Consider the following 27,993-nt stretch of genomic DNA (forward strand, 5'->3'; position numbering starts at 1 on the left):
AGAGCAGGGTCACCCAGAGCAGGTGGCACAGGAACACGTCCAGGCAGGTTTGGAATGTCTCCAGAGATGGAGACTCCAGCACCTCTCTGGGCAGCCTGTGCCAGGGCTCTGCCACCCTCAAAGTGAAGTTTTTCCTCAGGTTGAGACAGAATTTCCTGTGTTCCAGTTCGTGCCCATTGCCCCTTCATAGAACAAATAGTTGGGACTAAACATAAATATCTAAATTTGAATGGCAACACTACAGGTTGTGTTGGGTACTGTAACTGAGCAGATTAATGGCCAATAAAATATGAGCCTACATTTAGAAAACTGAAAAAACTATCTGAATTTACCTGAACAGAAAATACTACTTGATCACATTCATCATTATTTAAAGGTTGGTGTTTTTGCATGTACTTCTGCAAAGGTTCAAAGCATCCTTTACATTAAACAGTAACCAAAGGAAAACCTTTTTGTAATTTACTATATAATGCGATAACATCATTTGCCTGTTTCTGTGCAACTACTGAAAAACATTCAATTTTAGGGAGTGCATTACTCAAAACCACTTGCTTGCCATATGAAGCCTATTTCTTGTCTACCAAGCAGGCTCCCTGCAATCTCCTCTTTTTCAGAGGATCACAGAATGGTTTGGGTTGGAAGGGACCTTAAAGATCATCCAGTGCCACCCCCCTGCCCTGGGCAGGGACACCTCCCACCAGACCAGGTTGCTCCAAGCCCCATCCAGCCTGGCCTTGAACACCTCCAGGAATGGGGCAGCCACAGGTGCTCTGGGCAACCTGGGCCAGGGGCTCACCACCCTCATAGCAAAGAATTTCTTCCTAACACCTAATCTAAATCTTTCAGTTTAAAACTGTTCCCCCTTGTCCTATGGCTCCCCTCCCTGATCCAGAGTCCCTCCCCAGCTTTCCTGGAGCCCCTTTAGGGACTGGAAGGGGCTCTAAGGTCTCCCCGGAGCCTTCTCTTCTCCAGGCTGAACACCCTCCGCTCTCTCAGCCTGTCCTCACAGCAGAGGGGCTCCAGCCCTCCCAGCATCTCTGGGGCCTCCTCTGGGCCTCTTCCAACAGGTCCATGTCGTTATGTTTGTGGCCCCAGAGCTGGACGCAGCACTCCAGGTGGGGTTTCACCACAGCGGAGCAGAGGGGCAGAATCCCCTCCCTCGTCCTGCTGGCCATGCTTCTTTTGATGCAGCCCAGGGTGTGGGGGGTTTCTGGGCTGCCAGCGCACATTGCCAGCTCACGTTGAGCTTCTCATCCACCAACACCCCCAAGTCCTTCTCCTCAGGGCTGCTCTCCATCCATTCTCCAGCCAGCCTGGATTTGTGCCTGGGATTGCCATGACCCAGGTGCAGGACCTTGCACTCAGCCTGGTTGAACTTCATGAGGTTTGCGCGGGACCTTGCACATCCCTTCCCTCCAGCGTGTTGACCGCGTCACACAGCTTGGTGTCATTGGCAAACTTGCTGAGGTGTCCGACAAAGATATTGAACAACACATTTTATTTGTGAACCCTCTATGTTGGGAATAAAAGAACTCTGACATCAGTAAATACTACCTAGATCCCATCTTACATTACTAACACACCTACAAGGTCAAGTATACAAAACTTAACAAAAAAACCCCACCAGAATTTGCTGTACAAGCAACCCCTCATTCATAGCTCCATCACACCCTTCCTAGTTCAGCACAAAGAACTAATTCCCGCTTACTAAGTGATTAATTCAAAAGTTCCCACTCCTTGTTGTTCCATACATTGCAAAGCACCCATCCCCTCTGAGTACCGTAAATGCAGTGGAGACAGAGCCATGCCCCCGGAGGGGCAGACAGGCCCGGGGGGGGACAGCCACAGGGCGGAGGGAGATGGGGCAGCAGCAGGGACGGGGGGAACACCGCTGTCCCCAGAGCTGGCCCGAACGGCCCCCAGCGGGTCTTCTGCTCATGGCACCGGGCTCTGACTCACTCACCCCCGGCTCAGCATCAGCGTTCTCAGCACAGTCAGACTGAGTACTGCTCGAAATCACTGCTCCTCTTGGATTTTACTTTGAGGTTTTGATTTTGACATGAAATATGATTACTTTGCGAAGAAAAAAATACTGATCTTCCATGCATCCATCGCAAAATCTTTTCCTAGCTTCCTGGCACGATGGGAAATCAGAACTATAAAAAGATCTATATATTATAGAACAAGATTGGGAAACAACTTAATGAACATAATATGAAAAAAATTTAACATAAATGGGAAATGTCATCATAATAACTATTAAGATACATGCAACAGTTGCAACATTTAATTTAAATTGTATATGTGTATGTATATAATGCATTAGACACTAAAGGAATCTGTACAACATAAAAATTAAAAAGCAAACTATATTAGCATTTCACTCCTAAGAAGAAAATGACTGACTATAATTAAGACAAATGACTACACTACATACCCATTTAGCATACAGAACATTATACATTGTCACTGGATTTGGAACATTTTATGCTAAAACCTTTCTTCGAGCAGACAGGTGTCATTTCCACTTAACTGTTGCTAAATCTCTTTGCAGTAAGTACATGCATTAAATATGACCAATGTTAACTAAAAATGTTAAGGTTTTTTTAGACAGTGGCACTCAAGAAATTAATTTCTCTAATTTGCTTTTGCCTACTAGCACCTACAGTGTCGGAAATTCCAGAGCCAGGGAACCATTGTTGCCACACTGGCAATGGAGACTGATTATAACAAGAAACGAAGAGAACAGACATTCCAGAGGCTACCGACACTCTTACAGTGTAAACTGTAAACCAATTTCTGAGAAAAACTGCAGTTGCTTTAAGCAATTACTAATGTAAAATTAAGTAAGAGAAATGGAAACTGATAAATTTTATTTTCCTGCGCCCCCTTAAGAAAATTAACTCTATACTAAATTTAAATAATTCAATATGAAAACTACTCAGCATATTTCAATAAAGGAAGCTCCCTTGGTTTCACCAAGCACACAGCCTCTCTTCCCTTTGGCTTCTTCATAGTAAACCGCCAGTATCCCAAGTGGCACCTACTCTGAAAGCTTTTCGTTCTATTTTCTTGGCCAAACTAAGCGATCATCTCAGACAGAGGACAGCCGTTTATGGCCATCCTCATCCTCCCAGGCCTGGTTCATTAACTTTAATACCACTGAATAAACGTTAACACTGATATCACTCGTATACCATCTCACCATTAACAGTGTTCATGTATATTGTTTCTGTTTTAATCTGTTTTTCAAAGCTTCATCATCACTCTGTGACCCCTTCTTTATCTTGTAATTTCTCCAGTACTTATTGCAACGAAAACCAAGGCCTGCTTTCAGTACACAGCCACAGGAGCAACGTTAGCCTGGAACTGCATAAGACAGCTTTTCATTAAACTTGCGCTCACCGATACATCACTATTGGCGATGCATTAAAATGTATTTTTAGCCTGGTTTCTTATGGAAATGAATCTTCCCCAACTCCTCCCTGGGTTCCAGCTTTCCCTCATTTGTGTCTCCTTTCGATACCACAGTGAGGGGCAATGGCAGGGCACTGACACCCATACATAAAGGAAAGGCACTCGACATTTTTAATTGTTACCCGCTTCATTATTTGTATACAAACTGTATATGACCACTAGGTCAGAAATAGAAAATAAATGACTTCAAAACTAGTATTTTCACTGAATTGCGTTCTTCCTCTACAAATCCATACTGCCCAGCAGTGACTGCAAAGGCAATAATTTGTCTTATCTGTGAATAACTAGCTAGTTACTTTAGGAAAAAACCTTCATGTTTCTTAAAGGCTAAAACATCAGGGAGGAGGAGTCCTGAGGGCTTGAGTAAGGAAAGATGGGGAGGTTAACATCCTTCACAAAAATCTCTCTTCACTGCTTTTAAATTTTGGCCAAAAACATTCTTCCCCATTGTGAGACAGATTTTTTTTTTTTTTTTTTTTTTTTACAGTTAGGTAACTCTAAACAAGTTGTTTTCAGATCAATTTCTTCTATGTTGTTCACTTTGAAAAAAGGATGTTATTTTAGAATCACAGAATTGCCTAGGTTGGAAGGGACCTTTCAGATCATCGAGTCCAACCATCAACCTAACTCTGACAAAACCCACCACTAAACCATATCGCTAACTACCATGTCCACCCATCTTTTAAATACCTCCAGGGATGGCGACTCCACCACTGCCCTGGGCAGCCTGTTCCAATGTTTCAGTGAAGAAATTTTTCCTAATACCCAATCTAAACCTCCCCCGGTGCAACCTGAGGCCGCTTCCTAACATCCAAATTAGTTACTCACACAGAGAGCACCTCCACCTCTTAATTGCACTTGCTCGCCTGTCCAAAGATTTGTACTTTTTCTTTACTTTTGGGGTCAGACATGTTTTAACCATTATTAAAACAAATCCATTTTGCTCTTTTCTTGATAGCATCAAGCATTTAGTTGCTCTTTTGGGGAGGGCAGGGCACTGAGACCTTTGCTTCTACACAGACACAGAGGACAGCAAGAGGCATGTGATAACCAACTGTCATCAGCGTCATCTGCAAAACGAAGAGCCCGAGGAACATCACTGTGGTACTTACAGAGAGATCTATTCACAGCAATAATATCTTTTCTCAGCTGCCAATTTTGAATAGAGCATCATGACTTACAGTACTAACAGCAGCGCTTCAAAACATTACATTTATTTACACTTTGTTAATAGTTCACCCCCAACCACACTGTCCATAAATATACTATCAGTAAAATTTACCACTCACATAACCTTCCCATAAGTAACGCTACAACAATCCTATAAACTAGTGCTTTAAGACTCCACACAGAGTCGCATACCCGTAAGTATGAGAATTATCCTGCTATTTTATTCAGGCTTTAGAAAGCCAAATATAGTGGAGAACCATTATCTCCTCTGCGTGGGGTTTTCTGCGCTAACAACCTAACCTCTTACTAGAATTTTATCACTCTGTCCATGTGGCTTGGGTACTATTCATATCTTCTTATCCACGTAGGAATACTGTAAGCATGAATAACCACCTGTACTCAGAAGCACATAAAGCATGGCAAGGTTGGTATTAAAAAGTTGTTATTTTTTCACTGTACAATATTTCTTATATAATGGTAACAGAATGAAAGTACAGTGTAAACCATGTGTACAGTTTCCTCTGCAAAAGGACACGCATCCATCAGACTTTAGAATACTGGCTGTAACAGAAGGAATTGCTAAACACTTTTCTACTTCACACAAGAATTAGAGGCACGTCCTGAAGAGTGTTGACTCTCTGTGGTAAAGTTTTCTAAAATAGTACCCCACTCTTCTCATTCTTCAAATTATTTTGAGGAGACAAACTTGCCAGTCATGTCAGTATAAGATTTTCCTAACTGCTTTCATTGTAAGGTATATTTGGGTTTTGATTCTAGAAAACAACAGTCTCAGCAGAAGCAGAACTTTTCTTCACTCTTTACCCAGGAAAATTTCTAAATTCTGGGACCTGTCCTGTCTATCTGTCTGGAGAAGCACACTTAGAGCGTCCCTGAAAAGCTTTCACTAAGCTCTCCGTTTCAGCTCCATACAGGCTAGGAAAATGGTAATAACAGTACAGCAACAGCAATTCTGGTAGGGCCCTGCTTTACCCAGGGTCCACGAAAGGAGGCACGTAACTCAGAGTTCACAGACAAGTTTTGAAAATGCGTAGCTGGGGACAATTATAAGACTCGCAGTTCTAAAACTAGACTGTCCAAAATGCATCATTCGCCTGGACAAAATCACATCACTGGCACGCCAAAGGCATTAGTTTATTCCTTAGACAAGGGACGCTGCTCATCTCTCCGCTGCAATTTTGCCTCACACCAATAATTGCCGGGGGCAAACAAACAAGGTGCTGCCAAACAACTGTTTCAGCTGTCACTTTTCTAATCCTGTTTTACAGTTATTAATGCTCAAATCAAGATAGCACATACAAATGTAACAGCGCCAACTTCTAAGAAACCTCTTCTTTCTAACATAATTATTTTGTTACACAAACTGTGGAACTGGAAATAACATGGTGAAGGAATGGTTGTTGTCTATTTCTTGGCATTAACAAGAAGTTTAAAAAAAAATCTCTACTGGAAGATGAAAGAGACAGAAAAAACAAGCGCTGTTGGTTCCAACAGAGCAGAAATGTGATTTATTCTTACCCACCTGCTACCACCCAGCAGTATTTTAAAACAACCTCACTTGTACTAGATGAAGAACAGCGTAAGTCACCCATCCCATCACCCATCCCGGACACTGGACAAAAATGTGACTGCTGACCTTAGGAGAGCAGCCCACTTCAAAAATAATCTTCACTAAAACGTAGCCCAGCAAGATGAAGCCCTCCAGTAAGCACACAATGGGTGCTACCCACTGTGAACGCAACAGGGAACACAGACTGAAGCAAGTCATTGTTTCATTTGACTTCATTTTTCCACACACTGTCCAACCTCGCAGCTGTCTTTTATCCAGTTAAAATCTCCCTTTTGGAATACAACTCTGAATCTTTGAAATATGTTTTGATCAACAAAAAGTTACTTGGTTTTCAACTGCTCTCCATTAAGTAGTAATTCTTCATGCCCTGGAGACTTAGGGTTCCCACTTCAAACTGAAAAAAGTGGTACAAAACGTACTACTTGACACCAATATCGTAACTCTAACCTACACTCAGAAAGGTCACTTAACTTTTCTGCTCCCTCCTGATCACAACCAAACTGTAAACAAGCCCCAGCCAGGAAAGGCAAGGTCATGGTACCCTAACAGATGTGTGCGAGCTGCTGCCTTCATCAGGCAGGGGAACCAGCTGAACACGGCTTTGAGAAGGATTCAAACTGTCTCATTAGTTTCCGTCCCCTCTCACAACAGCTCGTGCTCCTCTCCTCCAGTCACGCTGCTCTGTTCTCCATGCTCTGGGACAAGCAGAGCACTTGTTAGAAAAAGCACCTGACTGCAACTACACGGAAAAAGGAGAGTCGGAAAAAGAGAAGACTGACCAAATAAATGGAATTCAAAATATATAAACAAATGAAAAATAGGAGGAATGGAAACAACCCACTAAGTTGATGGATCCATTAATTTTAATAGTATTTACATCAGTGGCGTAACCTTCAATTCCAGGAAGACAACTCAATAACCAGAAATAAAGAAGATCTAGGCTAAGTATCCGTAATCCCTAATTTGGCTAAAAAAATAATCACCACATAAAATGAGTCAGAAGAAAACGATCACATTTCAAATCTCAGTATTTTTATAAACTTATTACTTGTTTTAGTATTAAATCCACAGTTGTTGATTTACTTGATTGGGGTTCTGATTTGCTCAGGTCTACTTAGTAGCCCCACATGAGTATTTAGGAACTTGAAATCCCTGGGTTTCTAAGTGCTGTCCTGTTTCTTTCTGTTACACTTTCAAAAAAATCACAATATGCAACGCTCTAAAGGCTGTGCGATATAATTTTTGCCTCAAAAAGTCCTGGCCATCTTTAATTATTTATTGCCACCCTAACAGCCATTTGAGAATGACCTTTACACGTAAAGATCTCGCCCTGAGCGTACCCACCACGTAACGCTGGGGTCTGCAGACGGAGCAGGCGCCAGAACCACCAACTGTGCGTGGCTGGGGGGGAACCTGAGAGTCTCCCTCCAACAACCCCTCGGAGCAGGTAGAACCCTTTAAACTTAAAGAAAGATCTCAAGGAGAGATCCGAATTAGTTTTGGACAGAGAGAGGAGCAAGGTTAATGCTCAGCCAGGAAAAAGAAGCCTCAGAGAGACCAAGATAAACAAGGATGATCAAAAAGCGCAAAATTCATCAGAATCCATCTGAGCAGCTCCTGGTCATACCTTAGGAACTTGGGGGTTTGGGTTTGTTTTAAACGGAATATATTACAGGATAGAGAATTTATACCTGGTGTCAGGATTGAAATAATATTACTTGCAGTTTAGGTAATATAAACAGAACGTAAGTTTAGAGACTGAGAATGAACCAGAACAGATCAAATTCGGACATTCAGGTATGATGATGTACAACCATGAGAAAAAGTAGCTGTTTAAAACCATCAAAAAAAAAAAGGAATAGAAAAATGGCTCTTGCTTTTCTAACTAATCTTCCACTTCACAGGTCTAAGAAGATGACTTTTCATAGAAAAAAATAAAATTAAAATGATAGAAATCAAAACTAGCAAAAGGTAAGGATGGCTAAGCTGCTTCTCTTTTCTTTTCCGTTCAGTCCTACTGAGAGAAATAAATTAACTCATCAGAAACGTTAAAAACCATTGCTCCAGAAACCAGTATTTGACAACACCACAAGAAACACCCTCAAAAATGAGGCATAAGGTTTCAGGCAAAACATTCTTAACAACGCTGAAAACTTGCACCTTTCCAAAAGTTCCCAGGCTGCCTGGAGGAAGCTATGGCGTTGTGGTATCACACACATTAAAAAAAAAATCACGATGTCATTGACGGTGTTGCTGCTGCTGAGAGGCTTTGTTTGGTTATGTTTTGTTCCCTTCACTCCAAGGTTTCTGTAACATTGGCTGGATGAGTTCCAAGTGGGATCTGGAGCCCGTCCGCACACCCAGATGGTGTCTCACAGGGAGGGGAGGATGGACGCCCCCCCCCACAGCCGAGGAGCAAGCAGCTCAGATTTTACATAAGTCCTAGGAACAACCCTAGAATATTTTTTTCAAACAAACAAAAAAATTGCAACCAAATTACTGTGTCATCAGGTCCATTCTCTGATAGAGGGAGCACGTTAAAGGCCGATTTACAATCAGGTATCATAGCACCGAAGCATGGCTGGACCACGACACACACCGTCTCTGCCTCGCTGGAACGACAGTTAGTGTACGTGCTCAAGCACGTGAGCATTCTCCGAGGGAATGTAACTCCTAAGCACACGCAGCCTAAAAAAGTCATGACATCAGGCAATAATTTTATAAGTTCTGGATGAGTTTTCAATTTGAAACCTTTAAAACCAGCACTGCAGAATGTCAATAAGGCCTCAGAATGGATTCATGCCTTTTCCTACACATAATTATATCTCCTGTGAATTACCAAACTAACAATGAAATGAGCATGAATTTAAAGTTGCCCATTTTACAGCCTATAACTATATATTTGATCAAGATACAGATCTTTAAAATCAAGAGATCGAAATAAAAACAAAAAGAGAAAAAAAAAATCTTTTCTGTTCACTGTTGAAAGTGAGATTACAGTCAAGCTGCTTACCAAAACTTCTGATCTATTATGAAAAGTAAATAACCAGGTCTAAATTTAATGTTAGAGTTACATTTCTCTAAGCATTAACATAAAAGTAATTATAAATATTATAAATGTGTCTTTTTATTAGGGTTCAGAGCCAAGATTTTGCTAACCATCTTCTGAAGCACTTCTAAGAGGTTGTAACGGTTACCAAGACGGGACACAAATCCAGTCGCGCAAAACACTAAATTCACATTCTAAATCCAACTGTGCATTCATGGAACTCCAAGAACAATGACATCTAAATATAACCCAATGTATGCTAATATTGCCCTAATTTTCAAAGAAAACAATTAATAAGAAAGCAGGTCAACTCCAACACAGCTCGAGATGCTGTTGCAAAGAACCAGAAAGAAATGAAGAGACTGAACTGAGATAAATCATTTTGTCTAGTTATAACAGCACAAGACACAACCTGAAATTGATTTATGTGCATGGGATTATTTTGTTGGGGACAATAAAGGAGGCCTGAATAACAAACTGACTGTGACCAACAACCTTTGCTACGCAGAAAGTTCTCACAGGAGGAAAAAAGGCTTCTTAAGAGCAGCAGTCAAGGAACGATGTTAAATATCTAACAAAAGTTCTATGCAACAGTAAAGAGCTATATAACTTTTTTTTTTTTTAAGATTACAGTCTCACATAAATAGGAAAATATGTTTTTTATTAAAAAAACCCAACAACCACTAACAACAAAAACCACGTATTCCCTACAGCATTTGATATTTCAGTTCTCATTCTGCATATTCAAATATTCCACCAGGCAAACTGGACAGTAACAGATGACAGCAACAACAACAAAAAAGATTTAATCTTGGTTCAATCTTAATCTTTAATCTAGTCCTAGAATACCTTAATGCCTTCTATGTTCACATGGTCATGTTTCACTTTAAGGAAAAATGGCCAATATCCTGTTAAATTTAAAAAATAAGAGCAAGTGGGGGGGGGGGGGGAAGGGGAAGGCTCAACAAAGAAACTATAGCAAAATTTATCCAAACTCTTTGGAGTTCAGATACAGAAGTTCTGAAATAATACCCTAGACTTATATTTTTTTAAACTGTCACATGTTTACCATAACAATCTATATTTTAAGGTTTTTAATCATGTGAAATAATAAAGCATAATATTCGTACAAGTAGCATTTTTCACATACATGGAAAAATAATACTGTTTTTAAATCCTGACAGTCAATTTGCTTGTTTGGAAAACAGACTGAAAACATGAAGTGCAGTGTAGCAAACCAGAGCTAAGCATTCTCTCCCCCTTTTCTCTTTCATGATCTATGCTTTTTGGCAGTATTTCTTAATAGAGATGAGAAACATGATTGTTTTGAACATACGTTAAGATATTGTCTTCAGTTCAGCACACAAACACAGATGCACACTTGTTTCACGTGAGACTTCTGCCCTCATTAGTGATGCTCCTGCTGCATTCCCTTCTACTCTAATGGAAATACTCAGGGGTCATGTTGTGTCCTTGCTGAAAAACCTGAAGTTTAGGGCTTTCTTTATCACTGCATATAGAAAACTGAGCCAAACTTCCTTAAAATTCCAGGGTTCCCCTGAAGTCAATGGGACTTCTGCTTGCAGCAGTGATGAAGGATTGGACCAAAATGTATATAATTAATAATACTAAAGAGCTACCAGACTTAAAAGCTGCAAGAACATTTTTTGATTAAAATATTGCAAAATTATTTGACTTCCATACTGCAGACATTGTTAGGAGGTACATTAGAAATGCCTGCTAGTGCCCACACCTTCATTTTTCAGTCTTTTAAATTACCAGTAACAGGAATGTTTCCAATAAGATAACAGAAAAAAAACCAAACCCGCAGTATAAACCAAATAACCACCTGAAATTTCAGAATTTTCTGTACAAGCACATTGTTATTCAAATAATAATTTACTTTATAAGGAAGAAAAATGAAAAGACCCATGGGTCTTGCTGGTTTCTGCAAGTTCACTTCAATTCTACTATAAGAAAATTAACAAGATGTACTCAGTTGTGAAAATAATTTAAACACTGACATCCAAAGCTGTAATTTTGCCTGCCATTTTCCCCTCTTTTCCACATCTGGAATTCATGGCCAAGAGGAAGAGGACTAGCCTGAAGACTCAGTAGTGCACGGAGCTGCAATACAGGAAAGCAAATTTGAGCATAGAGAATCCACTTGGTGCTTTAGCCACTTAAACACAAGGCACAAACACCTAGAAAGGCCTAGAATGGACCTTAAGAAAAAAATAAAAATCACATTTTATTCACATAACATAACTATTGACACTGGTTTTAAAAGAAAATGAGAAAACATTATTAGGGCCAAGCCAGCGTTAACTGATCTAATCACAAAACAAAAGGAGTAGGATGGAACAGCTTTCCTCGATAAAAAAAAAAAAAACTAACAAGACTATATAGTGGTGGAGATACACTGACAGCAAAGCAAACTACATGCTGTTTCCAACTCTATAAATATATCAGCTGCAGTTATACAGAGATCTAGTTTGAATTCTGGTTTTGCTTCTCAGCGGATAACACATTATTTCAGAAAACAGACAAGATGCCGTTGATTAGCAGTGGAGCAACACGGCCATCCTCCATCCTCATCACGGCTCGTGAAGATACTTGCCTTGTTCACTGTGGGACTTGGTCCTTAGCTTCACTGTTAACTTTGGTGATTGCAGAAATACTTGAGAAAATACTGATCAGTTGTTGTGAACCGCTAACTAACTGCATGTCATCAGCCACAACATGCTGTCAGGGACATCTTCTCAAGGACTTATTCCCTCCTCGAGTACAATATTGCAGCCTTTGCACTGCTAGTGACCTCCATGTCGTTTTTCCTATCAGTGTGATATTGTCCATTTTCTACTGGCATCATAAAGCAGGGGATGTGCTGCCAAACCAGCTGCAGCCTGGGAGGGGTACCTGGCAGCCAGGTGTAGCGTGGGCATCCCTATTTTAAAAAATCACGGTATTTAGAAGGTATTTAGGTTAAGAATTTAGGTTAGAAGGTATTTAGTTTAAGAAGCCCATTTTGCTGCAGACTGCCTAAAAGAATAGCTTGGCTCCTAACTATATAATTATTGGGAAGAAAAAAAAAAAAGTTAAAGTTTATCCCCTAAAACTTCCTATCAGAAGTGGCAATATAGCCCACTTCACCACTGCTTTGTTGATGCTCTTCCAAAAGGTGTTTTGGTTCAGTAGCGCAAAAAGATGGGGCCATCAATCACGGTGACACTTTACTCCCGCAGCCACCTTACACACACACATGCACGCAGACGCACAGCCACACCCGTTCATTTTTCACTTACCATTTTAGTCAGAAAAAAAAAAAAAACAAAAACGGCTGAAGCAAATTGTGCATTCTTTTCCTGTCAGGCCAAATATGAACAGAAACATCCAGAGTTAGTATATGAAAAGTAATAAAGATGTAACACGGCAAGAGAGGGGGGAGGTAGGAGCCGAGGCTTTCGGTCGCCCTCAGCCCCTCAGGCAGCAGCGGCTCCTCGTGGCGCCGGGGACCAGCACAGAACAGGACGGGCACACTGGAACAGACCCAGCACGGCCTCCCCACCTACGGCAACTGGCGGCACACGGACCCCAGGCCGGCAGCATGAGGACAGCACACAATACACTACTGCTCTTTGAACATCTCTGAAGTTTTAACCCGTCAGCTTTGGACGCCCAGAGCATCTTTTGTCAACGTATTCCACAATCCACCACATATGGTTTGTTTTCATAACGCTACCTTGATTTTAACTTTTTTAGACTGGAAGATAAACAATGAGTAATTGTATCCCACGACAGACCCCTCATCCTGCCCGGTACATCAATCCTTTCTTGTCCAGGATGGAAATTCCTAGAGCCTTTAGTTCTCCCTTAGAGGAGTTCCTTTGTCACCCCTCAGAACTCCTTCCAGCTCTGCCACCACGGACCAGTTACACCCAGTGTTTCAGATCCAGGGCACCATGGCCATGGCAGCTATGATTTCTAATAGTTTTCTTGATTATTTTTACAATTACTAGTAACTCAATACTTTTTGGTAAACCGTGGCTCATTAAACTACTACTAAGGCAACTTACAGTAACCTAAAATCCTCTTCCTGACAGGAAGTGGATACAACGCATTTTGTTATTGTATGGAAACGAAGAGCTGCTTTTCTTCAGAATCAATATTTATATTTAATCTCCTGAATTCCATCTGCCACTTGAAATCCAAATTTTTCCCCCAAATAAGTTATCAACAGGTATCCCTCACATAAATCACATTTCAAATCTCTTTTTACCAATGTAAAAAAAAATTGTCTTGCTATAAATTTATTTTTAAACAAAATCAGTACCATTATTACAAGAGCACTTTGCTATGGTTTTTATTTTTAAAATACAGGCATTACTAATGCAGTGAAATTCATAAAATAAGATTATCACTGAAGCACAATTGTATCAACGACCAACCATCACAGACACACTTTTCCTCCCAAAAGCTTCTCAAGGCAGGATAAACCAGAAGAAAGGAGACGCAAACGCACAGGGATGACATGGACAAAACTTCCAGCTGCGCGTAAGCAATAACCCCCATGTACTACCATCAGAATCAAAAGAAATGCAATGGAGAGGTAAAGTATCTCCATAAATCCCATCCAAAATGCTGATCACCACCAAAACAGAGTTTCTTTAGTTTGCCACGTTTACAAATAACATCAGTGGCAAATAACATTTCAGCCCAACAGAAGAGGTTAGAGAACTTGTCATCCGTCCATGAGGCTTCTTGCCAAGACACCTGAAATCTAGTAAACAAGGTACAGCAACAGCTTCATGTAGACACAATGAAATGCAGCCGAAATAGATTTAAGACTAGGTATAGTTCCCTTCACGGACATGATCTTTCTAGTATTCTCATAAAGGTTTTTACGTGACTCAAGCGAAGAACACATCTACGTAACAACAAAATTGAATTTAAAATTGAAATTCAAATTTAAAATTTAATTTAAAAAAACCCAAAAGCCAGAGACCAAGTAAAGCACAGCCAGCAAAGGAAAATAATTAATTGGTTGCAAGTTCCCAAGGCAAGAGATCACAGAAAATATGGTCTCCGAAAGTCCTGAGATAAAAAAATAAAAAAATCTTTAAAATAATTTAATTATGATAGCATATAATTATGCTTTTGTTTTTTAGATTTCTTGCTTTTCTACATGTCAAATTCATGCATGAGCTATTGCCTGGACAATATTAAGTAGGCAATACTACAGAGAAAGTAGTTTTGGAGAAAGGTCTTTCATTTATAGCCCGTGTTTGCTGTTGGTAATTTTAGTACACACTTAGCACTTACGCAACTCAAACCACAAAGTGGTCCCCAGAGCCCCTGAAATGAAGAAAAAGCTGCCACTGAAACCTTACCGTTACACAGCTCTTTACAACCCTTATGTACACACAGTGGCACTGAAACTCATTATAAAAATTGTAGTGTCCAAAATCTACCTGATCATAATAAAATTCTCTTATGAAGATCCTGTTCACCTATTGAGGGCAAAGATGAAAAACAGACTAATTTGTTTGTGACCTGACAACACTTCACTACTTGTAGTACATAGAGCTCTCTTTTTTTAATTACAAGAAAATTCCTTACCACTAAAACCCCTAATAAACAAAGCTCTGCAAAGTCCCTGTCGAGGCAGTTTAAGGCGTTATTGCCATAACCTCACCTGGGCTCATCTGATGTTGTAATTCCACACCATGGATGAGGAGCAGTCCACCTGAGAGTCAGCTCTTCGGGCTCAATACATGGTTCTGATATTTGTTTCCCCACAATAAAACAGCGAATGAGAACCTGTATGCTATAATCACTTAAAAAACACCAAAAACCTGGGGGTTCAGCAAGTGTCTGTCCCGGGTCAGAACAAATTTGCCTAATCATGGCAAATATCTCTTGTCCATTGACAATTCTTAATTTAGATGCCACACAAGAAGAACTTTTAAATAACACATGTACAAGCACAAATAACATTGGAGATATCATACAAGGACTAGGAACCCTCACCCGCCACAGGTATTTGAAGACTTTCCTGCCTGATGTGTATGAAATGCAAAGTAGTCCATGTTCCACAACTAAGATACTTTGTTCTCTCCCAGGGACACTCTATTACACTTTCCTGAACCACTATCCTATTCTTCACTGCAATATCTCATAAAATTGACTTCTGCTATTATGAAGGGAATTTGTGCTTATTCAGATCACTTATAGAAGGAGGGGGGGAAGACAACAAGCGTTATCAAATTTCATTTAAAGAAAACAAAGAAACAACAAGCAATGCTGTCAAGACACAGAAATGTCCTCGCATGATTACCGCTGACATCTCTGAGCTTCCCCTGCTCAAAACCTTTGTGTTTTGTCACTTTTTTCTAATACTGCCAGTTGTTAAATTTAGATTGCCAGCTTTGAGGCAGGGATGAACACCACATATGAAAAGTGAAATTCTTTTCCCTGGAAATCACTGCACTTACAGAAGTTTCATTTTGATCTGAATCACCTTTTCTCGGTTCAGAGTCGTAGGGTGATTAGAAGGAGACGCCCTCAGCGCTGCTGCAACGTTCTTCTCAGGAGGGCTCGGTTTGGCAGCAGTCGGCCCAAGACTCTGTTAAATCCTGAAGATCTCCAGACATTTTTACTGCCCGAAATTGCTTTTCCCAGCCTCCTGTCAGTGCCGCTGAAACCGCTCAGGTTTCCTTATATTCATCCTACCTTTCATAGGACTTGAACAAAGGAAAAGTCCACAGACATTCTGGATGTAAAAGTGAGCGGTTTTTCATATTTTCTTGAGGCTGTGCCGGGGCACAGAGCCATGAACAGCTGCTTCTCCATGCACACACTGTTCTTCTAGCACTTAAAGCTCATGAAGCTCAGAGGATTTTCCTAATAGCAGACCAAGAAAGGAGTCATTTCATTTAAGAATGACTAGAAAAATCTGTGAGTGGGAAGCTACTCTTAAATATCCTTCTAAATTGCTTTCACCCCACAAATCTACAGAAATGGCATAGACTTTTCTTAACAATTAAAAATGCTTAATGACTGCAGAGATCTATATATAAATTCAGTACAGACTTTAAAAAAAAAAATTAAACATGTCTGTGTTAAATTGGGGGGAAAAAAATATCAGATGTTACTTGAACTTCATATTTGGTTTAGCAAAATCATGCAATCTTTGGAAAAGACTATCCTTAAGCAATGTTCCAGGCAACACTGCAAGTGACAGGAAAACACCACCTCAGTGACGCTTCCATTTATGGAAAGGCCTAAAAATTAATCAGCATCTAGCTAACAAAGTAATGTTTGGTTTTGCCATTTAAATGACATACATTAAATATTTTAACCAAAAAAAAACCCCAACAAAATAAATGTGATCCACTTCTTTAGTAGAATGATGCACCTCTCCACCCACAGAACAGCCTCAAGAGAGACACAGGTAACGGGGGCGGGGAAGAAGAAAAAGGCTTAAACTTGTCCTTTTGGTGACAGCAACAGTAGAACGGCAAGATCTGCAGCTAGCTGGTGCTGGGGAGGCCACTGCCACTCTCACTGACATTCTTCCCCCAGACACCGGCCTCCTGGGCCTCTGGCGCTGCTCCTCGGCAAAGCCAGCGCCAGGACCAGCGCTGCCGGGAACGCAGCCTCCGGCCTCCAGATCTGTCACAGGGGTATTCCCCCCAACAGCACTGCCTTGCATTCACAGATACACAGCCTCGGGGAAAAAAAAAACAAACAAACAAAAAACCCCAAAAAAACCCAAAAAAAACCCCCAACCACCCCAACATACGAATTTGCTCGGCTACAACTGCCATACGTAAAGATAAAATAGTTTTTCAGGTTGAGGACCAGCTGTGAGATAGTATTAAATCGGATGCATTTCCCATCAACTCGCTGTCCTGTTGCAACAACTATCTTTTGTTTATAGTTAAACTTCATTTGTCATACAGAAGATGAATTAGCTAATGAAACAGCGAATTGACGCTTTCCTCAACAGCCGATACCTAATATTGACCAGCAACTTATTTTACCAAAAAAAGACATGTGACTAGTTTTGCTGAGTGTAAAAAGTGTGATTACGGATATTCAGTTGTCGGACATTGATGAATTAAAAATATTATATATTTTTAAAAGGTCTCCGTAAACTGTATCTATGCAAGGTGGCTCAATAAAGCAAAACACTCCAAACTTTTCAGCAGAGGAAGCACAAAGATTCTGCACAAAAAAAACCCCAAAAACCTATCGTGATACCTCATGCTTTACCAAGTACAATTACAAAATGGACTCTTAAGCCGAAATGGGGGGAAAAAAAATAATCTTACTGTAAAACAATAAGTAAACTTTTAAAAGACAGCATTGTGCTTTTCATTACTACATTTTTCTTTCCTCTTCAAGAATAGTATTTTAAAGAGAAATTCGCTTAGCCATTCCAGAAAATAAGGAAACACATAAAATTTCGTGAAGAAAATATTACTTTTCTGGTAGCCCTTTTGCTGCCATTATGCAGGGTTGGGTTTTTTCTACTTTTCCTTAGGCTGAAGACATGAGGCTCCAAAAACAGTAAGGCCATCGACCTTGACATTGCCCTGTTACACTGCAAGGCCAAGTATTCAAGAGAAAGGTCACAGCACAACATAATCTACCTGCACAAAGAGCTTCATATAGATATAGATATTTGTTTTGCTTACCTTTTAGACATATCTCTTAATTTAAGCCTTTTTATTTAATATTTCACATATGTTCTCTTCTCATGACTACTACTTTTTGTTTGTTTGTTTTTTAAAGGAAGCTAAAGTTTCAGCAACTCCCGCAATGTACCTGTATACGGAGAGGCTTCGTTATTACCTGCATTATCAACACTGATTTTATCACGTCGGTTTCTTTGGTCAGCGTCCGGACATCTAGTTACTGGGCATTTCATAAATCATGGAGCTCTTTAGGCACATAAAGTGGGATATGTACTCCAGATGCCAGCTTTAGAAGTCTCATTCTTTAATCAGATTTTCATACAAGAACATGAAATTTTATATAACGACAGAAGGAAAATCAAAAGTGACAGATTGGGTGACTGGAATTCCTATTGGACTTTTTTTGTTCATCAAAACGTCCAGCCTTATAATTTTGGAAGAGAATTTAGCACCAGCTGGAATCCTCAGACAGCATTAGTAAAACAACAACAAACCGCCCTCAATTTCAAATCATGAGTTCAGAATACACTTTCAAAAAATGAAACACACCTACTAAATTTAAAAACTCATGTGACTGACCACCACGTCAAATCCTGTCATTGTGGAAACGGCAATAAGAAACGCAGTATTTAACTCTGCTGAGGGTGTTTAATTCGAGAGATGCCAGGCGACCAGGAGGCTCAGGTTTAGAGAGAACATGCTAAAGTGTGAGACTTTACAACAACTGGAATTTGGGATCCAGGTAAGCAAATTAGTGTTCTTGCTACGGCAATGTTAAGCCAATGCTTAAGAAACAAAAAGGGGAAAGAACTTAGGAACCTAGGACTTGTTTGCAGGCTACTGGATCTCTACTGTGTTCTCTCCCTCCAAGGGCAGCCCAAGAAGAAGAAAGTGTTCGGTCCCGTCTGACAAGCCCAGATGCGCAGCAGGATGGCAGAGAGGAGTCAGGGCAGGATGCCGGCGGGCTGGTGAGGAGAGCCTGTGTGGCAAGCGGTGGAGTGCTGCCTTTCTCACCTACCATCGGCTGGCAGTAAAGCTTTCAGTTGCCCTCCATCAGCTGCCTTGGCTGAGGTTGCACAAGCAGGGATCAGCTAAGGCACTACCCATACAAAGGGGTTAGCTTGTGTATTTCTATGTATTGGTAGTTAGAATACCACGCTAACAACGCATCTACTGCCTCCAGGCCGCGTCTGCTTGATTTTAATAAAAGGTTAGTTCAACTACAAGCGTTTTCTAGAACTTTTCTTGAATTTCAGGAGGTCCCATAGAAACTTATTACCAGGAATGCCAACAAAACCCAGAAGCAGTAAGTGGCCAGCTCTGCAGCACGGACAGAAAACCACTTTATTGGTATGAAACCAGCCCCATGAGGTGTGAGAAATGAGGTATTCCATTGTTCCTTGTCTAAGTCTAGCACACCGAGGACCTACTAAACAGGAAACAATGACAAAATAATGACAAAAGGAAATGAATCCAAGCGTGTTTGCAAGGAGAGATGGGGTTACACAACCTCACAGAGCAGCAGTCAGCCAAAAGGAGCCTTCCCAAATAAACAGCAACTTTTCAAAAGAAGGCAGCAGACACGTGCCAGTGGACATGGAGCACTGAGACTCGTGCAAAGAATACTACTCATTTTTCTGGAATATCTACCAGGGCTAATTGCCAGCAACGGCGCAGCTTAGCTAGAGGAATGTTTCAAGTCATATTTCAATCTGTTTTAAAGATTGTGCAGTACTAGAAACCAGTATGTAAACGTTTAAGACGGCAAAGAAGCAGCTTTGGAGGTTTGGATTTTAAATCGTTCACTCTTGAGTCCTAACCCGAAAAAAAACTTTCACAGAGAACGGAACATAACATCAGGGAACTAAAGCCAAGGCTGGTTTTGATATACATAATACTACTTTATTCCATTGTTTCAACTTTCTTACAGGTTTAAAAAACGTACAGGGGTTCAGAACCACCTCAAAAGAACAAAGAACACATAATTAAGTGAGATCTAGAGTCAAACCACAAGTGTGCAAGCGTGGTCAGCTTCCATTACAAAAAGGAATAGGCACGATCTTTACATATGCATTTTGGTGAAAGAAGGAATAATAGTGCAGTGTTAAAAGGCACCAATAATCAATAATTGGGCCTTTTTTAAAAGCCAATAACCATCTAAGAAAATTACATTTGGTTCAAAATAATAATTTAAATATTGTATTGATTGGCATGCATCTGAACCCCTGGCAATTTATTACACAAACCTAACGTGCGCCCTTGCAAAATAAAAAAAGATTTCATCAGTGGACCTGAAAATCAGTTCAGTACAAAAGGAAATACTGAAGCTCTTTGCCTGTATTTAATACTAAACTGTCTTGTTCACCCCCTCCAAGAACACTTGCCTAACAAACAGCTAGTCAACGACTGCACAGAAGTATTTCTCTTAAAGCAAGTGTAATTTTTTTTAATCCTGTAGCACTGACCTATTCCATGTGCTATGAAAACATTAGGCACAGACCACAATTTACATTTTCTCTAAAAAAAGTACAGTATGTGCAAGCCAGGTTCACAGAACGGATTGACAGCTACAACAATAAGCTATTTAGACTTCCCAAAGAAAAGGGTTAGTTAGTTTTAATTTTCTAAGCTGTGATGCACACTGCTGTGCGCGATTATCATATTTGCATTAGGATTATCTGTGTAGCCAGTAAAGGAAAAGCTTTAGTACACCCTAAAGGACACTACATCGATACCGTGTGCTAATTTAGCAGGATCGAGAGAATGAGAGACTGAAGTAGTCACTGCACATCAGCAGCTGCCAGCAAGGGCTCCTCTTTTCTGCAGGAAGAATGGTTTGAAACTCACTTTACCTTGTCGGTGCCCTCAAACTAAACACTTGGACACAATGGAATCTAGGGATGCACAGTATGGGGGGGGAAGAAAAGAAAAGAAAAAAAAAAAAAGGGAAATGAGAGGGAGAGCTTCTCCGACAGTTGTACCAAAATGTGCCGTTTGATCCAAAAGCGTCATGCCCAGTGTAGGTTTTATCGTTTGTACAACTGGCAATTGTACACGATGTGAGCAGAGATAGAGCTGATTATTAATCTGCAATACCTACTATAGTCCTCAGGTATATAATTTACGGATAGCCACTTACTGTGTTGTTGATTGCTTCCTCTTAAATATATTTAAATTCAGAAGGCTACAGTATATTCTGACACAAAGATAGTAAAGACAACTTTTCTACAAGGGGGGGAATGTCAGGTAGCAACTAACTAAGGTATTTTATGAGGAACCTCCTCTGACGTGGTAGTTATTTCATGCCCTTTGGAAGATTTTTTTAGTTCTGACTTTCTTCTTTGTCTGTGTCAAATTGCTCTCCTCACAATTTCACAAGAGCTATATTCAAGTCCAGTGACCCCTCTTACAGCAGCCTTTTCCACAATCACTTTTGAACTCACTCTAACTAATCACAGCAAGCTAGTCAAGTAAACATTTCTCTCCTGGCAAGTTTCCAGATACAGCAAACATCACCAAAACTCCACATTGGATTGCATGCGCCAGTTTTCTTTAAATGGAGCAGGAATTAGCCCGTTTTCTTGGTTTAGGGTCCCGCACATCCCTGTCCTTTAGACACATACAGGATGAACATATTGTCTCTGACAGTCTCCGCAGTCCCAGCCTGAAAACGCTGTTGGAGAGGCTATATATCACACAGTTGCAGAAACTATTGCTTATAGCAAGCCATGTTGTTAAGAAGGAAAGCGCCGGGTTTTCCAACACCCTAGAGCTCTCCAGCAGAAAGTATATGATATAAGGGAGCCAGAGCACGTAGAACACACTGGTTATCCGAAACAAAACCATGGCATAGCGGCGGTCGGGGCTGTGCCCGGTCTCCCCGGCAGCATCCACTTCGTGGCTAGGAAATCGAGCTCTCCGATCGTTTATCTCTTTGGTGTGCTGCCGGCAAATTTTAAAGATGTGGAAATAGGTGAAACATATGACAAAGGCAGCAGGAGCGTATAGTAAGCACACGATAAAGCCAGTAAAATAGGCATTAGTTAGCCAGGAGGTAGCACACCATTCAAAAATATCTCCATGGTAACCAGGTTTTCCCCAACCAAAAAAGGAAGGCAAGAAGATGAGACAAGAGTATATCCAGATCAAAATGATGCAGATTCTCAAGCGACAAGGTGTGACCAGTTGATTATAGGAGAGAGGCTTGGTTATAGCGAGATAGCGATCCACGCTGATGCAAGCCAGACATGCCATAGACACGCTTTTGAGCACAGAGATGATATATCCGAAAACTTGACAAGTCAAGGACTCGTGGACACCTGTCGAGTAGTGGAGCAGCGAGAGAGTAGGAACCAAGCAGCTAACTCCAACAAAGAGGTCAGCGTAGGCCATGGTCTGAATAAAATAGCTGGTGGTGTAATGGTGCAGAAGTGGAGCACAGTGAAAAACAAATATCACTGTCAAGTTACCCGCAATAATTAAAAACGTTAGCAAGACAATAACAACCGTCTCAAGGATACAGATGTCAACTGCATTGTAGTGACCAAATCCAAGAGGGCAGGAGAGACGCTCAGATCTGTTCATAACACTACCGCTCATATTCAGAGTCCTCCATTCAATCCATCGGGACTGGTTCATGCTTTGTGACCGGGGAACACTGCACTCTGAGCCTGAGCAAGCAGATGACCTGCTCAGCAGCAGCTAAACTCTGCTTCAGCGTCTCACGGTCTCTCTCTGTAGACACTGCCAGTGCTTACATTTGAGAGGATTACAGTCCCATAGCTGTTGATGCCTCCTCAGCATCAGTGCATCACCTCTGGCACACCTTAGCTTTAAGGAAAGAAAGAAAGAAAAAAGAAAGAAAAGAGAAAAAAAAAAAGCCAGAAAGAGAAAGGCCACTGATCAGCTCCTCCAGTGCTCTTGACCAATCTTTAGCAAACACAAGGCACTTCTAAAACAAACCGGTACTGTGAAATACAGAAATGAAAACTGACAAAAGAGACACACATTCATCTTGCAGGGAAGGAGGGGGGGAATCTGTGACTGCTTATTTCCCTGAGAAAGTCATTTACTTTGGAATACAACGGGTTGAGGAAGGGAAGGAGGAACCTCAGTACTGCTCAGGTTTCCTCGACCAGAGGTTACTGGAGATAATCTTTTTAATGTCTCAATTTAAATCACAGACTGACTGGAGAGTAAAGGAAAAAGTTCATCATCTACTGCTGTCTTTTCTGGCTCCACTCAGGAGATGGTACTCCATCTTATCCATGCTATTCATCGGAAAATTAAGGAAAACATTTTTGTCAAGGTTAATTCCAATAGACTCACCACTGTTTGGGTATGAATAATGAATTTTATTTGGAGGGACTCAGGTGGGGGACGAGGCAGATTTGTCCTCTGACTCCCAGGAAAGAAAACATACATCTCACATACAATGAGGAAGATCGTGCCTGTTCATTTAAAAATGAAAATAATTTAAGAATAGAATTTGGAGAGCTATGTCAATATTCACAATTCCTTCAAACAGTTACATGTCCATTACAATTATTAATGCCAGAAGCATAATTCGAGGTCCCCACAGACAAAATAAATCCTCTTGAATTTAATTTCAGCAATGGTAACTTAAAATAATCATCTTTGGAAACTCTGCCATATCTGCTACCGTGGATCAGTACACAGGAGTTCATAGGTATATCCTTGATATTGCTCACCTCTGTAGCAACACCTGAATCATTTCACAAACCCCCACACAACGAGAGCAGAAACTTCCATCTGCATTCTGCTGGGAAGCTAATGAAATGCTGATTTGACTAGAAAAGCTGCCATTGTTTACTACTCCATTATTCTGTTATTCAGCTTCATCTTCTACGTAGTTTTAGGGTTTCTGTATTTATCAGACGATCAGCATAATAAATAGTTGCTTTAAAAAAAAATGCTCTTCTAATTGCAGGACGTTACCGTGCTCATTTTATTCACCGTTATGGAGAAAGGAAACGTTAAAAGACAGCATCTTCTGTGTTCAGTTTTAAGTAAATGCTTGATTGGTTCAGGAATCATTAGGCAGGTAATTAACCGTATACAATCATGTTTTTTGAAAGGCCCCTAAAATGTTAAAACCATCTTTAGTCCTAGAGTTCCTGAGACCAGAAGACTGGCAGTGAAAATTAATGAATCCACATAAAACGATCTCCAAGGTCATTCAGATATCATGCTGGCATTTGCTTTAAGTCTCTTTAAAAGTACCAGAATCTCTCTGATGTTTTTGATAGTCCTTGCTGTGTCTTCAGGAGGAATTTCAGATACTAGAGAAGAAAAATTCTCAATTCTGTTGCAGCAGTTTGAGAAAAAGCATTCTTTTTGGAGTTAATTTCCTGTCAAGCATCGCCACGCTGTACAGAAAGTCCTTCTGATTTTATAATATCCCAGAATATTTCCGGCTATTCATTCCCTCCATCTACAAGCAACAGAGCCCGTACAAAATTACCACTTTCTCTAATTCCTCGTTAAAGCAATAGAGCAATCTCTCACCTACGCGCATCCTTATCAGCCGCCGCGACGAGCTGCCTGCCGGGGGCTGCGAGCCGGGGCTGCCGCGGCTCCTCTGCCTCCCCTCCGCACTGTCGCTCGCACCTGAGCCCGCTGCTCCTCCTCCTCATCATCATCCTCCTCCTCCCCCCCCAGCCGATGCAGAGGAGCCGGGCGCTGGAAAGGTGACCGGCCCCCCCGCCGCACAGCCAATGGCCGCGCCGCGCCGCTGTCACTAGGTAACGGCGGACGGGACGGGACGGCGGCGCCCCCCGACGGACCCACCGGAACCCAACCCAACCGAGCGGATCCGGATCCGACCCGACCCGACCCAACCGAGCGGATCCGGACCCGACCCAACCCGACCCGACCCAACCGAGCGGATCCGGACCCGACCCAACCCGACCCGACCCAACCGAGCGGATCCGGACCCGACACAACCCGACCCGACCCAACCCAACCGAGCAGATCCGGACCCGACACAACCCGACCCGACCCAACCGAGCGGATCCGGACCCGACACAACCCGACCCGACCCAACCGAGCGGATCCGGACGCGACACAACCCAACCCAACCCAGTGGATCCAGACCTGACACAACCCAACCAAGAGGAGCCCAACCCAACCCAAGGCTGGCAGGGGCAGCACGGCCCCGGCCCCGGGGAAGCAGTGCCGTCGGGTGAGGAGCGGGGTCTGCAGCCCACAGCCCCCATCTGCTGCCAGGAGACAGATCCGGAGCAGCAAAAGCTGTCTAAAGCTCTAAAAGTGTTGCAACCTACTCGTTCCAACTGCCCAGCTCCAGAGCAGCGCCTGCAAACCACTCTGAGTGCCAAAGAAACAGTGTCTGAGCTCCACAGGACATACCACCTGTCCCCTTCCCCCCACATTAATCCAACATTTAAATCATGTCCACCCAACTGACTATAGCTGTGTAGGTTATTTTAGAAACCACCAGCATCACCTAACTAAAATCCTTTATTAATCATTACTCTGAGATTACTAACTTCATATGCATCTCTTGTTTTATGAAGCTAAACATTTACAAGGTATATTTGCCATGGTTTGACACAAATTCTGTCCTGCTTAAAAGACAAAATTACAGTCCCCTAAAAGTTAATTATTTTCATACTTAAAGCAGATTTATTTTAAAATTCTGGTTTTAATACTGTACCAATTTTTAATTGCTCCAGCCAATGATCACAAACATCGGTTTTAATACAAATACTTGTGAGTAACACATTATTTTTCAAAGCACAGACTTTTTATCCCAATTATCTGATCTCTCTATTCATGCAAATGGATGCTGTTATTCCCTGATTAAGGGCTCAAAACTTTTGTTTACTTCATGCTTCCTAAAAATAAAACCAGAAACAGAAGTAGAATCATCAAAGTTATCTTACATAGACACTCCGTACGTCCTTAGACACAGAGAGAAACAGCCAATTTGGATACCAAAACACCAACCACGAAACAGCATTCTGGGCTACAGATCAGCAAAATACATGTGTCAACAATGGTATTGGAGACTTTAACAAACTAAGTCATTAGAAACTACAGTGATTTCAATTCTTCTAGTTCCAAGGCAAACCACAGGCAAAATTTTAATAAGCTGCTCCTGGGCTAACACCTTGTATTTCCAGTATTGCCTGGAGCAAATATCTGGGGCTGAATGACAAGCCTGTAGAACTGTGAAGCAGCATAAAACGCAGCCATGTGAGAGTGGTGTGCAATAACGGCTTGTGATAATTCCGAATTCCTCCACCGAAGGCTTTAAGAAAATATTAAAACCACTGTGATACCTCAGAGCTGTAAATGGCTGCGAGAACAGATGAGTCCCCGAGTACAGCTTTAAGCCACAGCTATCCATATCAGGGGCGGAACAATAGGAAGCAATTTTTATTCCTCCCCTTCCCAACTCCTCCTCTGTGGGAGGAGGAGGAGAGCAAACCGGTGTGCGCAGGCATGGCTGCAGCCAGGATGGCTCCCTCCCCTCCCGGGGCCAGCTCCTGCTGGGCACCGGAGACACAAAGGGCCACAACATCTTAAAATGTACCTCAGAACCTCCCAAAGACACGAGGGCACGTTAGACAAGCAAAGGCAAAGCCTACAGCTAAGCGGACGGCAGGAATGGCACGCTCAGTGCATCCTGCTCCATACAGCATCTGAGTATCAGTAACTGCTGAAGCTTCTGAGCGCCACGGCTGCCATGGGTCACCTTGCTCCCAGGGCAGATCCCGCTGATGCACAAAAATGCCGTGCCCAACCCCGGTGACGAGCACTCCTGCCAGCCCAACGCTCCAGCTCTCCTACAAGAAATGCGGACACTGCTAAGCAGGTAAAAAAGAGGTAACGGAAAAATCAATTACAACCTCTGCTGGTTGGTTTTCAACGCAGGTAAAATGCTGCCCTTCCATGAATTCAAGGGACAAAGCGATTCAAAAGTAAGGAAGTTTGATTTCTTTGTTGAATTATGAGCACGCTTCCTTCACTACCAAAGAAGAGAAGTCATGCCGCAAGTGGCGGTGGCTTTCTCACCTCCGCTGCTGCTGTAGCCCCGCTCCCGGCAGCATCCCCTCAGCAGCACTGCCAACTGCAACGGACCCACAGCACTAACGCATACTCTATGCACACCCATTTGGAGGCAGGTGAAAATTAAAGCAGAAATCAGCCAGTCCTGACAAAACTACGCAATTACAGACAGAATTTTACAAGACGTGGCAATACTGGAATGTCACATCAGAAGCAGCACATTAAAAAGCTGGGTGGAAAAGGTTTTCTGCCTGTAAATTAGAGACACATTAGGGACTCTAGCACAGTTTTAAATAAAAGGTGCTTCAGGGTATTTTTTTTTAATTTGCATATAAAGAAAAGGAAGTGAGAAAGAGGAAAGAGTTAAGTTGGAAGAATTTAATGGCTGTCACCAAGGCAGTATCTGACATGGTGCATAACTTCCGTAGCTGGTTACGTCCAGCAGAAGGACTAAGCGCTCCTCCAAGCTGAATAGAAGGAGCAGTTCCACACTTTCTTTATGAATTACATCAGCTAGAAACAACAGAAGTTAGCACCCAAACCAGAAGACTCACACGACGTGATCCTGCTGAAAACGGAGGAGATGCGGCAGGAGCTCAAGCTCCGTCTATGAAAAACAAGCCTGTGAAAGCAGCGGGGATGCGTGTGGCCCTGTAAGGAGGCGAGATAAAGCTCTCAGGCACAAAAAGTCCGCACAGAGGTAGATCTAGAAGCTCTAAGCAAGGAAACAATCTATTACTTGTTTCTTCTATCCAGAAAGGAATTGGAATATTTGTTTTCTAAAGATTTTTTGGTAAGGCAACGGGACTGATTGAAGCAATTCCTTTTTGCAATGCACAAAGCAGCGCCTCAGTCGCACCACTCACTCCTAAGTTTGAAGTCCTTCAGGACTGTCCATCTTAAAATACTGGATGGTCAGCTGGATTAAATGGACAACAGTAATTTCTGTAACA

At 41.8% G+C, this 27,993-nt stretch overlaps 2 protein-coding genes across 6 annotated transcripts in view; both read right to left on the bottom strand.

The window, feature by feature from the left end:
• The window catches only part of RABGAP1L (RAB GTPase activating protein 1 like), a 252,573-nt gene that overhangs the window by 143,806 nt on the left and 80,774 nt on the right, over window positions 1-27,993 (bottom strand). The gene's annotated exons all lie outside the window — the stretch shown is intronic.
• Window positions 19,470-24,647, bottom strand: GPR52 (G protein-coupled receptor 52). Of its 3 annotated transcripts, none has more exons than XM_063343744.1 (2): window positions 23,698-24,647; window positions 19,470-22,816 (listed from the first exon to the last, which is right to left on the bottom strand). In XM_063343744.1, the coding sequence occupies exon 2, from the start codon at window positions 22,622-22,624 to the stop codon at window positions 21,539-21,541; it is 1,086 nt and encodes a 361-aa protein (XP_063199814.1). In that variant the 5' UTR covers window positions 22,625-22,816; window positions 23,698-24,647; the 3' UTR covers window positions 19,470-21,538. The 3 variants fall into 3 exon arrangements, with proteins under 3 accessions (XP_063199814.1, XP_063199815.1, XP_063199816.1); XM_063343745.1 differs by having other exon boundaries at window positions 23,315-24,647; XM_063343746.1 differs by having other exon boundaries at window positions 24,515-24,637.

The sequence above is a fragment of the Chroicocephalus ridibundus genome, chromosome 8 (assembly GCF_963924245.1).
Source record: "Chroicocephalus ridibundus chromosome 8, bChrRid1.1, whole genome shotgun sequence".
Taxonomy (NCBI): Eukaryota; Metazoa; Chordata; class Aves; order Charadriiformes; family Laridae; genus Chroicocephalus; species Chroicocephalus ridibundus.

Coding starts and splice junctions, on each gene's coding strand:
- GPR52 (XM_063343744.1), bottom strand. CDS start 22,624: ATGAACCAGTCCCGATGGATTGAATGGAGGACTCTGAATATGAGCGGT.